Genomic DNA, 13,640 nt, shown 5'->3' on the forward strand with positions numbered 1-13,640 from the left:
TTTGCTATCAGTTTAAAGCTTTTGATACTTGTCACTTTCAGACCTTGTTGCCTGAGAATTCCTGAGAAGTATAAAACTATAAAACGTTATAGGGGGAGCTTGGAAACATCTGCTTGCTTTTTTGAAACTGTCTGATCCATTGCACATCTTTTGTAATTCCAATCAAATTCTAACCAGGACATAGTATACAAAACAACTTTTCAAACTCACAAAGAGACAACTACCTACTGCAGCTGCATGCTGGATTTCACAGGAGACGGCATATCATCCCACCTATCCTTAGAATAATTATCATTCCTTCTTCCTTCTGATTGGGTCTTAGCGAAAGACAGCAAACTGAACATCTCCTTTCTGCAAGGCATCAGTGGAATGAAAAATGGCTTTATAATATGGAGCAAGTCTAAATCTCAGACTTTCAGTGTCATCCATGGTGGGCAGGTCTTCAAAAGCAGGAGAGTAAATTTCCCATGCAGAGTTCTTAATGACTATGATCTTGCCAACAGATGTTACACTAACTACATTAATCAAAACGTAATTAATTACACACTGTGCAAAGCAAGCAGATGCTTCAGGAAGTGGATTTCACTACATTTTTTTAAGGAAAGAATGCAGAGGTAGGCAGTTGGGTTTTTCTGGTGGAAGACTGTAAGCAAATCTATGATGCGCCTAGGTTATTCAGCTTTGCTGAGGAGACACTCCAAAGCCACGTGTAAAGGGCTCGCACACACACGCTGTGGAAGTTACACATGCAAATACTTGTCTAGGACATTGCATTAAACTTTACCAGAATTATAAAGCATTTAAACTCCATCATTGAGCTGAACAGCCTACTTTTAAAGCTATTTATTTCAAAGAATATTAAAAGTGAAATGACAGAAAGAATTAGAAATGGTTCCAAATTAATTAAACAATAACGCATTATTGATTACTTACCTGACAGCTGAAGTTAGCTTAGCTGTATTATCAGAAAGCATACTTATTGCTCCTTCATCCTCCCCTTCTATACCCTGGGTTTTGGAGAAGGGTTTGGAAAGAGGGATAAAAATAGTCATAATAAATACAAAAATCACACATGCAAATACAGTCAGTACATTTAGAACCTATTTTCTCATAATGGTATTAACATCTGGATTGTGTTTTACAGTTATTATGGAAGTTACATAAATGTAATGCAAATAAACACAAGAAATTGAACCTTCTCATGAAATATGGTACTTCTAGTCCTACTTTTAAGATTATATTATGCCTAAAATTCATCACGTGCCGATAACTTTTGTGTGTGGGGTGACAGAGTGGGTTAAGCACCTCTCCAGGTCCTATTATGCTTTACATAAAGCACGTATAGTTAATAAAACCTACCATGATACTTTTAAGTCTTTTGACTTCATCTTCTTGGGCTCTGTAGGATTCCAGTTCTTGCTGAACAGACTCAGCTACCTCTGGAAAAGGACTAATGCAACACTCTGCATTAGGCTCAGTTAAATCAACACATTGAAACACTACAACCAGACAGGTTGCGTGATCAAGATGATCATGAAAACGTTTTCAGAAATATCAATACACAAATGATGCACAAGTATCAAATCAGTGAAAATAATGACATCTTACTGTAAGTTCACTTTAGCTTTCTAAGATATATTCACTGCTTTCAATATTTTTATATAATTTTGGCAAGAATAATTTTGTGCTCTGTAACAAAAAGCTAATATACAATTAATATGGACAATGAATACTGACAATGATCATTCCTTAAAAAAACCCAACAAACACAGCTTCAAAGGTATTTTCAAAGAAGCTTAAAAATAGAACTATCACAATATGAATACCTAGAATTTATACTGACTAAATTAATATAAACTTGGTACCTATACAGCTTACCTGCCTTTATGCTTTTGCCAGAATTTATCAGACGCAGTTAAATCATAGGACTTCTTATTTTTTTTCTTAGGCCTAGCACCTGCTGGGGAACTTTCCGTTCCTGTTGATTCTTCCAAGTTAACTCTATTCAAATGGAAATCCTAAAAAAAGAGGAATCTTATGTAAATATTTGACATTTTTTAATTATTTAATTTGGCTTTTATACTCAACAAGTTCTCTTCTAACACAGCTATTTATTAGAATTTCCTAAAAGAGCAGGAAACAGTTTACTAACTAACTAGATAATAACATCAGCAATGTAAGAAATCCAAAATTACTCACACTTATTGAAAAAACATCAAACAAAGCAACAAATGTTAAGCAAAGACATCTGATTGTCTCACATGCAAGCAATCTTCTGACACTGAACTCTGAACATTGTTTTCTGTATGGAAAATAAAATATTTAGCAATAACTGAGATCTAACAACTGACCAAAACTTCACAGTAACAAAAGCTCCTGTGCTGCAGACAAAAGAGGTTTCTAAGGCTGAATTTCTCTTACAAAACTATAGCAAATGTATCAAAGCTGCAAAGACGCTCACGACATCAGCAACAGGAATATCCACTGTGAGGACTTTTTAGCTACACCTTCACAGTTTTTTCCCTATTTTTTTTAAATGCTAGTGAAATCGGGAGTGCATGATAAAGCAACAGTTTGCACCAAAGCTGCTACTTCTGCACATAGCTTTTCTTCTTCCACAGATCCATGAAGCTAGAAACTACATCTTTTTGCTGGATGACACAGTTATGCTCACACAGTGTGTCAGCACACTGCTCCCTGTACATCTTCTGCTTCTTTCACCTGCTTTTTTGCCAAGGACATCTCTGTATTTTCTGCAGCATACATATGCCCTCTGGTTTTCAACAAAAATTAACAAGTACTCCACTTGCTGATTTTATTCTAACCCTTTTCAAGAACATTTACAATTTCAAAGGAGCTCTTTGCTTGGTAAATAATGATAAAGAGACTCAAATCTTTAACTATACAGAATCTGCCACAAATCTTTTAGAATACATTTTTTTTCCAGAAATAAAACTCCGCTTTACTATGTTCATTACAGTATACAGAACTAGATCACTAAGTGAAATTGTCAAATAAAATTTTTAAATTTTAGTTTAAATTTTAAATTTCAGTTATCCCTTGGCAGAGTTCACACTTAAAATGAAATACTATAAATGATCCACGCCAAGACAGAAATAAAACCAAGCAGCTACTCAAAGAAAGCACACGCAGTCAATGAGCACAAACCTCATCTTATAAGACATGTTTAATGTTTCAGCAAAAAAAAGAGTATTTTTCACATGCATGTGTTCAATAAAAACTTAAAGGAAAAATCATTTGACTGCAAATTCAGTTGTAATTTTAATGGAGATCTATGTTGTGGCTCACTTTAACTCACCAGTGACCTGAGTTTCCAAGTTAAGTTTTGGCATTTACATGGAGTTTTGCCAAAATGACTCCTATTGACTAGCTTCCTCTTTTCACCTCCCCACTTTGTCTTTACAAGGCTTTCTATCTATGCCTCCCATTTTTCTGTATGCACTCCTGGAAAGGTTTTTTCATTCAGAAATGGGAATCTCTTCATACAAGTCTGTTTATGTGTAGAAACACACCATTCTAATCTAAATGGATGCAGCACACAACTTTGTCTGGGTTAGCATTTAGCTGAACACCTCACAGAATTCCTGGACTACTGTAACTGAGAGCTTAAATGGAAAACAATTTATTTGAAATGACAGTTTATATAATCATCACCTCGGTAACACTTTCATGGTTATGATTTATGGCCTTTTAAATGGCTACTGTGGTTATTTCATGAAATATTATGCGCAGTACATGGAGAACCTGGCATGCTTGCCTTTAAGGTGAATAACTTGATTGGTTTTGAAATTAAACTTTTGCCCTTGACATGGAATCACAGGCCACTTGGTTACAATTCCACTAGACAAAATCACAATCCTCTCAACCCAATCAAGAATCAGATGCAAAATGCAACATTTAACAAGTTGTTCCAGAGAAACTAGTGAAGCCTGATGCACTACAAATACCCAAGGATCCTCAAATCATTCTTCTAGTGTTACTCTAAGACCCCTCTACATTTGTAGCACCAGTTGTCCTCAGCTTCCACTACATCTTTGATCCCTCTGCATCTTGATGCACCAAAGCCCTACCCCAACACATGCCTGAGGCCACCTGACACTGCTTTCTCTACCTGACAGCCGAGTAGGAGGCAAGCACATGGAGCTTCACTTGGGTTTACTACCTTGTAAGTGAGCATTTGCCGATTAAATGGTTGGCAGGTAACAAACTGAAGTAAGTGTAGACCTTGTGCAATAGTATTTACACCTGTAAAAATTCTAATGCAGGTTTCCATCCCCTACTCTTTCACTGATTTTCAAAAGAAATCTGTAGAAATTCAGTACTTCTATTTGCAAGTCTCTGGCCAGTTCAACAGTTATTGGAGAAAACACAGTGCAAACCGTGTTTTTTTTCGCATATGCCTTTCCTAAAGAAACCAGGCCAAAAATTGTTCATTTGTAAAAAGAACCCTTAAGTTCAGAAGAAAGGGACTTTTCATAAGGAATGAATTACATAAAACAGAATTTAAAAGGGTCCTAAAACATCCCATTAGTGCTAAAATATTTTCATCGTAGAAATGCAAGTTTCTGGACAACACTGTATGGATGACTACACAGTTCACAACCAACTTTGTATACAAACACGTATGTGCATGTGCGTATTTTATGCATTCCTCCAACAGTCTCAATAATAAAACCAAAATATTCTCAAAGCTAGATCTTGAAATGATTTTCATGACTAACTCTACAGTATAAAAGAGCCTCCAGATAGTAATTATTCTTACTCATATTATCTTTTCTTATTTACTCTGTAACTATGTGCGAAATGCATAAATCTTAGGTAAATAGTATTTACTTTCATTCAAGTACATTTCTACTACTGCTTTTATAAAATAAACTTGAGGAAATACAAGTGGTTTAAGGCTATCTGAATTTCCAAAAAATTATTAAAAAAAAATCTGGTTTAGATTCCTCACAGCAGGGTCATAGACCACTTGGTATCTCTATACTGAACACCTACACCACCTTGTGGAGAAAACAGAAATACATATTTTTAGAAATTCAAACACACTAAGAGCAGTTTAAAAACTCATTAAAAACATTTATTTTCCAAAACTTAACGCCACTTAATGGAGTCTGGAGTTTACATAACATACAAGACCATGAACAACTGAAGAAAAAGCTAGGACTGATGAATTACCTATCTTTCAATATCAAGATTTCAACTTTTTAACCATTTTAGAAGTTATTGCTAAACAAACTGTCTAGAGAAAATCTTCAAAGTTGTTTTTTACTAAACAACTTCCAAATAAAACAGACAAAACAGATTTTGGATTAAGAGAGAATCTGGTATTAAGTTTAATAACAAACTGAGTGAAAAAATAGTTTTGGTAACAAAATCAGATTTATTCTTACCAGAACATCATGCACTAAAGCTTGGTATGTCCAAGTATGATGTAGAGGAGTTGCTAAATCTATGTTTCTGTCAACAAGGACTAATAGGGGCCTTTGAAAGCTGAAAAAATGACACTGTATTAGTATTTCTTTAGACATGTTTAGAACACACCAGTACCATCCTGAGTGATATCAGCCCCCTTCTACATCATATTTCACATTAAAAGCCGAACTGCCTACTACAGAGTTCCTCTAGCCTTCCTCAAAGCACCTGGGGCTAATCATCGCCAGAAATTCCATGAACCACTGTCTTAGTAATGATAAAACGTTTATTTTATTTTGCACTAAGTGAAATTACCAATGCATAAATATTGAGCAAAAGTCAAAACACTAAACAGTAACTACCCTTTTACGTGTTAACTAATACCTCTTTGTGCAGATACACATTTGAGTTCCAAACAACTGTTTCAGTGGGTAATATTTGACCTTAATCCCCGTTATGAACCTCAAATATAAAATAACTCTCTCAAGGGTTTTTAATTTCATTTTTCTCTTTGCTTGTATATGAAGTCCATAAAGAAAAAAATATGGACTTCTGAGATGCATTGTGGTAATTCCATCAATACTCAATTTTGCAGAAAAAGAATGCAGAGATGCCTAAATGTCTTGGTTTACGGCTACATAAAAAATTTATGCTGAAGACAGGAAGGCTGTTAATTGACAGAACATTGCAATCATTTCCCTTAAGTACATTAACCCTACAGTAAATGTGACGGATAAATTATAGCACATTTGAACAGAGTAAATGCCTGTTAATTCCATGCTCTGGATTTCCTTGCAGTAAGTATTTTATGTAGATATATGATCTCAAGAACCTTAATAACCTGATTCTGAAAACCAAACTAAAGATCAGAAGCCATTTAACTGGTTAAAGGCTCCCACATTTCCCTTTCCTTGAATTTTGATTTTCTGAGGGTAATGATGCTATACCATCAGGAAAACAAGTGACCCCTCTGGAGGAAAAACAGTGGTTACAGTTCAGTTCCCAGGAAAATGAGGCAACTGGTATTTCACAGCTATTTCTCTCCTAATACCTTTCAATCTCATTCCATTTTACCACCCTTGATGTTTTTTCTGTCTTTTATCCGAGCTCTACTCTTAATTTGAGATAAAAATATGACGAATATTTTACATCCAGTTAGGAGATCATAACTATTTCCTTCAGCTACAGTCTTCCCAATACATCCCATCTTTTCATGTACAGTATAAACTCCTGTAATACACTTTCCTAAGGCAGCCTGGCTATCTCAGGGCAATGGTATACACAGGAGGCAAGCATCCACAATGTCTTTTCTCACGCCGCTTTCCCTTCAAAGGATTAATGGTCATGACTCAACAGTCCTTAACTATCTAATTATCCAAGTGGTAGTCCTTAAGCAGTCCTCCTCTGGTAGATATAGGGATCAGCTGAGAAACACTGGCTTCTGACATAACTACAACTGGTAACAGTGCTCACAAGTGAGAAAAGGGTATTTCTTTCTTTTTAATGGACTAAAGTTTGCTAACAGATATGTTCAGACATGCAACTGCGTATTGTGGTCCTGTAAACTGAGTGTAACTGCAGCAGCTTGGTTCTTGCTGGGTTTAGAGGTTGATCAAAATTACCCAGTTCGCTAAATAATTTTTGTCTCGCTGTCCTAGGACTGCACGCTTATTAACTATAAAAGTTTTCAAATGGGTTATGCTCCTTTAAGAGTATGTACATTTTTTAATATAGGATTTTGAACCAAATTCTTGTAGATAGTTTTCAGTACAGTGGTGACTTATCCTAATGAGGTATTTCATACAACTGAAATATGAGAAATAAAAATACATAGTTACTACTAACACCATACCTGAACTGGCCAGCTCCAAGCGTATCACCTGTAAAAAGACTGTTTCTGGCATCTCTTAGATTCTCTCTGAGCTTCTTATCTAATTTCTGAGGGGGGGGAAAAATAAAACAGCTTTTAACAAACCACTGGTTTTCCTAAACTCTTTATATGATCAACATTTTAAGATTTATTGTGCTGTTTTGTAGTTTATAAATGTCTCAGCTGCAGAAAGCCTAGGTCCACCGCACAAGAGAAAGACAGAAATCTCTTCCTTCTATATTCTCCCTCCAGCATTTATATCTATATCCAGGACTACACAGATACTTCCTTTAGGTCCACTAATCTCCTCCCAGGCAATTAGCACCCTCTCCCTAAACATGCGAATAGAAACTACCAGTAGGAGGCACCAAGAGGGAACCACAGCAGAAGCAGCAAACTGGGCTGTCAGACGCTGCCACGCTAAGTGTTTCATAAAACTGAGATTACCCTCAATATGAATGCGTGCACACGGAACGCTTAGGTTTAATCAGTAGTAAGGCTTCACCGACACAGACAGATGCGAGGAAGATGGAAGAAATGAAGCACAGTGACTCCTAATAGAGACAGTGCTGGAGAGATTTTTAATTGTGATTTAGTTTAGTAACTTCACCCCAACTTGATGATCAAGTTCAGCGTCAGTTTACTTTGACATTGTAAAAATGTCTTGTACTTAGGGGGTTTCCCAGTAAGATAGCTAAATATTTCTTACTAAGACACACAGAAAAACCCAGGCCAGACAGCCACTTTTTAAACTGTGTAGATACAGCTTAATGGTTGTAATTATAATGCCCATCAGAAAATCCTGATAAACCTCTAGATTAGGAATGATTATTCACGTTGAAGTTTCTCCTCAGCTGATTTCATAATATTACATTTTCTACAGATGAATTCCATAGAACTGAAGTCAGAAAGGAAAGCTGGTGTATCTCCTTTCCAGTATCTCCTTCCTTCACAAGGAAAAGGATACAATGACACTAAATCTCCACCTAGTATAGAGAAAAGTAAACTAGCTGTTAGGAAAGTTTTAAAACAATGATATTTGTTCAGAAAATAGTTTCTTACCACTGCCACCATTTCAGCTGCAGTTCCTCTTGAGCATCTGATTATAGGAATAGCTCCTAATAAAAGATACATTGACTTCTACTTGCATTGTAATTCTCAGATTATAAATTACTGTATTTTCCATAAAACAAATTTTTAGTAACATTCTGAAATTAAATTTTTCAAGTGGACAATACAAACACATATTAAATTTCTCTCTTGCAGTTTTTATCTATGAAACAAAAAATACAATATAGAAATACTAAATAAAGTTTTACAAAAGTTAAGTGAATACGTCATACAGGAATTTATGAGAAGTACACTGTACACAAGAAAGAAACCAAATGTACCGTGGAGGGGACAAACTACCTCATACAGAAGCATTAAAACTTAGTTTCAAAAGGTCAGAAGTCCCTTGAAAACAGTAAGTACTATACCACCACTGCCACCAAAATTTATCAGTTATAACTCCCTGCAGAGTAATGTTATTTTCAAAAGCACATTTTCCATTGGCTTTCAGGTTTCAAAATCTTTAGCTACTGTTCCTCACTTATCTATATAAATATGAAAATTCCAATAACATAGAGTTTAAGTGACTGAGTAGAAGAGATTTAATTTGCATCACACTAACACTTGAAAGAACTCCATATGTTCAAGGCAATGTCTCTTGAGCAGACTGCCCCCTCGTGATCTCCAGCTCCCCTTGTAGGAATGCTAACTCAGACTGACTGATTTCAGTGAGAACTTAGATTAAATGTCACCACTGTGAAAAATGTATGAGCTAAGCATCAAGAAAACTCACAATAAAATAAGTAAATTTAATATATCTTCCTATTCCTTGAGTTATTTCAGTTAGATCTTTGCAGGGTTTGTTCGAGGGTGTTTTTTTCTTCTTCTTCTGTAGGGGTTTTTTTTTTTGAGAGCTACATATCCAAACTCAAAGCACTATTGATCTTCACTGCAAACTAAGATTTTGTATAAACAGCGACTCCAAACCTTTGCATTTCAGTATTATTCTCCCATTGCTGCTGAAGTCTAAGACTCAACTCACATGCAGGACAGCCTTTATTGTCTTTTGCAGTGATGTACAGCAATAATCTGAGCAAGATCATTAACCCACCCCATGAACTATTAAGATTTCTGTCACAGATCTAATTCTGCCTTTAATTTGCTATATGACATCACTAAACTTCTAGGTATCTCATTGAGTATGGATCTTTTCTGGAAGGAAAACAGATGGAAAATATGCTAGAATTTGAAAACTTACCAAGTGTAACAAAAAAACAGAAGAGGCTATCAACAATAGTGTCCATTATAGTTTCCATTTCTGTGTCCGTTATATCTGGTCGGTTAATGGCTAAAACAGTGTGGAAAAGAGTTAAGAACAGGGTTAAAGACGTTCATGCCACTTTTTAATACTGAGAAAGCAATCCTCCTCTTACCTAATGCCTGTTAATGGCCAACAGCTTTTGCTGCAGAAGAGATCAAATCGTGAAATACCCTTCTTAGCACATCCATTAGTTCCTCCCCCCCTTTTTCTTATTTCTTTTTTTGAGGAAAAAAAATGGGAGAACTTAATTATTGCTCACTGTATAAGGTCAAACATGACGTAATCATTTCCAATTATCTCTGACAATGCATACTGTAACTTCTCGACAGTGTTAGTATTGCATTACTAAAAACCTCCTAGAAAATGACATTACAGAACAGAAATGCCTATCGACTTGGAAACCATTTTTCAGATATAAAATCCTCAAGAACTACTTGTGTAATTTAAAGAGAATTATGGTTTGAGATTATCTATATTTAAAAATTCTAAATCCCACCTCTTGTAAGGGAGATTCCTTTTATTTTTCCCTTTTTTATTTTTTAAATAAATTCACTGTGAGTCTCTAGGTTAGTGGTAATTCACAACTTCTAAAACATTTCACACTAGAGATATAAAGATTTCCCTCACTTATTTAGGTCAGAACAAGAGACACGTAGCAACATTTCTCTTAAATAATTAACACTGACAAGAACATAATAGCCAAGAGGAAACATCAAACCTAATTTTATCACAATTCTCAAGTCAAGCACTACCTCAGGATTCGTGTCATAAATCCCACCCTCCTTTGTTTTATTTTACCTTTAAAAATTTCTCACATAATTACTTGTCTTATAGTCTTTCTTCAAAAATGAACTTCAAAGCTCTGAACATTAATAAGCCTTCCATTCCAAATTTATGCATGGCCAGCCATAATCATTCTCTAGCTTTAAAAGGGCTTTTTTCTTCACAGCTTTCGTCCTCTAATAACTTTAGAGAAATGGATTATATTAGCAATTTCTATCAGCAGCTATATGTAGTAAGTCAAACTTTTCACTTGGCTGCTAGGATGAGAGCAGCAATAGAAGTGCCGCCCCCTCCAAGCATTTTTTTTATTCTGAGTTCAAGTTTTTGAAATATCAGCACCAAGAAAGGCAGACTGCTCCCAGTACTTATTTTTCTGTAATTGCGAAACTTTGAAATTAACTGGGGCTACCATTCTGTAATTATCTCCAACTAACGGTCTCCCAGTTTACAGGGGGTAAATAATCTTATTTTTATTCCCTTGCCTTTTTTAATTTTAAAATTTAATTCCCTCTCTACAATTATGTTTAAGGTACTCATTTATGATGTTGCAGTAATCTGCATACTGTCAGTGCCTTCTAATTTTGTGCAATGTGCACATTTTACAAGCACATTCCTTTTTTTTTTGTACCATAGCAATCAACACAAATATTCAATATTACTGCCCCTTAGGTCAACCTTTGAGAAACTCCATTAATAATCTTTCAGTAAAACATTCTGTCATGTTTTCTATATATTCCTCTCTCTGCACTGTAACACGCTTATTGGGGACGCATCTATTAAATAAAAGTAAGCTTAGGTCTCCTACATTTTCTTGTTGTTTTACAAAATCGACCCAAATTTGATGAAGAAGCATTCAAATAGCATCAAATAGGGTGCCAGGAACATCAACTTTATACCACTACTACCCATTTACTCTTTCTTCTACACAGTCATAGAAAAACAGAACCAGAGGTAGCCTGAGGGATTATCTAGTCAGTCCTCTTGCCCAAAGATGAGTCAAACCTATTTATTCCTGCGTCTAAACCAATTCCCAAAGCCTCTTGGTCATTACAATGCCATAATGTTTATAGGTAATCTATTCTAATATTTCACTATCTTTAAGGTTAGAAAGCGCTCCTAATATCTGACCAGAAACTTTCTTGTTGCAATTTAAGCTCATCACTTCTTGTCCATTACTACCTGGACAGAGAGAATGTGTTATCTCCTTTCTATCTGTGAAAGCCTTTTACATAATTGAAGAATGTTATCACGCTTATTTGTCCTGATATTACCTCTCTGTAAACGCAGTCATACAGCCAGGAAATCAGGAAGCTGAAAATTAGCCTTTTTTGTTATTTTTGTTCTTAGTTCACCCATTCAGCTACATGCGTGGCCACACATGGCAGTGCTGATGCAGGAACAGCAGCCGTCTCTCATCACCGTCAGATTTACATTGACTTATGTAGATTATGAAACTATACACAAACTGGCAGTTTCCTGCTAGGGTTACTCTCCAAAGGCAAAAAAGACGACTTCTTCTTCACCCCTGCACTCCTACTGCCTGCCTGTGTCAGATCTAGACCTCACACAGCAAGATGGATCGGCTCAGCGCTCTAATGGAAAACTAATCACTCTCTGCGGGAGATTAGATTTCTGTTCGATCAACTTTTGGAAACAGCCCACTTCTAGATTGGGTTAAACATAGTGTGAAACCATGTGTCATATGGCAAATTTCAGCAGCCCGAGAGAGGAAAACAAACCACATAAAAACCAATGGGTGCAAAACGTTTTCAGTCATTTTAATTCAAATTCTTTGTTAGATAGCAGGAATATTATGAGAGCTGGTCAAGTATCTTTACATACACACAAACACTTCACAAAACAATTATTACTAAAACTCTTTAACACCAGGTTTTACTAAAAAAAAAAAAAGTCTGCTTTTCAAATGAAAATGATATTCTGATAACAGAATCAATCCCCTGTGTGACAAAACTCAGTATTACGGATGCAGTTTTAAAGAAAGGTACTGAATTTAGAAACTGGGCGAGAGAGAAGAAAAATCTCACTGCTAAATGTTAGACACACGGAGGCTTCTCATCTCCACCTGGTCACTAGCAAGTATTCAGTGCATCCAAATAGATCGGGAATTAACTGGGTGTGACACTGTGACCACACTGAAGTAATGAGGAGTTGCTGCTAAAAAAGGGATACCTTGTCTCTGACTTAAACAGTGCTGCTGCTTCCCTTGCATTGGATTTGTAGATCACATATATAAGCTGGTATTTTTTATGGAATGAGTCAACCAAACTAACACTCTACAGCTCCAAAATTACTAATTCTGATGTAAAAGGAGGAGAAGATGAGGGAAACTACAGCAGGGGCAGCAAGACAACCCACTCTGTAACAGCTAGCCATTTGAGTAAGAGGGGTGGGAGAGGCAGAGCGGTAGTTCTCTATTGATTTAGCATATTGAATGGGTCAGGGGAGCACAAAAATCAGATCAAAGGAGGGTGAAAAACCATGTGGACAATTATGACAACTAGTATATATGTTCACTTGAGCTGCTGCAGCACCATAGCTGTAGAGGTAACTGACCTAAGGCAGCCACTTGGTTTCCCTGCTAGGTTCCAAAACGGGTCCAACAGAAGTCCCCAGAAAATAAAAGAGTTCCATGAGGCTGACTTCACCTGCAACTCTGAGACGTTACAAGGAAGCTGACATGCTTGGCTCACGTGCTTACAGAAGCAATCAGCATTTCTTCATTTCCAGATTGCCCTTTCCCAGATTCTTCCCTGCGCTACTCCAGCCCCTGATCCTAACCATCTCACCTTGCACACCCGCACATGTTTTCACATGTTGAATAAGAAAAGTAGATACCAACTGGTGACTGTCTAGAACATACAAGAAACTCTAGCAGTTAAAGTCATCTTTCTTGCTTTGCAGTCCTTACAGTAACTTTCCAACCGACCGTTCACACAGAAACAAAACACTTAATTCCTTAAGAACTGCAGAAGGGATTATGACTAAATATTGGTGTGTAAACACAGCAGTCGCCCAGAGTGTCTATCTACATGTGCAAACAATATGAACTTTTTCCTGTATTAAATAGAATCATAGAATTGTGTGGGTTGGAAGGGACCTTAAAGATCATCTAATTCCAACCCCCCTGCCATGGGCAGGGACACCTTCCATTAGACCAGG

The 13,640-nt window shown here is 36.3% G+C and overlaps 1 protein-coding gene across 3 annotated transcripts in view; it reads right to left on the minus strand.

Annotated features, from left to right (window-relative positions):
- SCFD1 (sec1 family domain containing 1) overlaps window positions 1-13,640 on the minus strand; it is a 55,360-nt gene that overhangs the window by 32,859 nt on the left and 8,861 nt on the right. For 2 of the 3 annotated variants that reach the window (XR_008465951.1, XM_054198670.1), the window contains exons 7-13: window positions 9,615-9,704; window positions 8,369-8,424; window positions 7,289-7,374; window positions 5,415-5,514; window positions 1,879-2,018; window positions 1,360-1,450; window positions 934-1,007 (exon numbers count right to left, since the gene is read on the minus strand). Coding sequence is in view for 2 of the 3 variants with exons in the window: in XM_054198670.1 (XP_054054645.1) it covers window positions 934-1,007; window positions 1,360-1,450; window positions 1,879-2,018; window positions 5,415-5,514; window positions 7,289-7,374; window positions 8,369-8,424; window positions 9,615-9,704 (637 nt within the window). In the remaining variant the exon portion in view is untranslated. The remainder of the gene's footprint in view (window positions 1-933; window positions 1,008-1,359; window positions 1,451-1,878; window positions 2,019-5,414; window positions 5,515-7,288; window positions 7,375-8,368; window positions 8,425-9,614; window positions 9,705-13,640) is intronic. The other variant, XM_054198671.1, reaches the window with a different exon arrangement.

The sequence above is a fragment of the Rissa tridactyla genome, chromosome 4 (assembly GCF_028500815.1).
Source record: "Rissa tridactyla isolate bRisTri1 chromosome 4, bRisTri1.patW.cur.20221130, whole genome shotgun sequence".
NCBI lineage: Eukaryota > Metazoa > Chordata > Aves > Charadriiformes > Laridae > Rissa > Rissa tridactyla.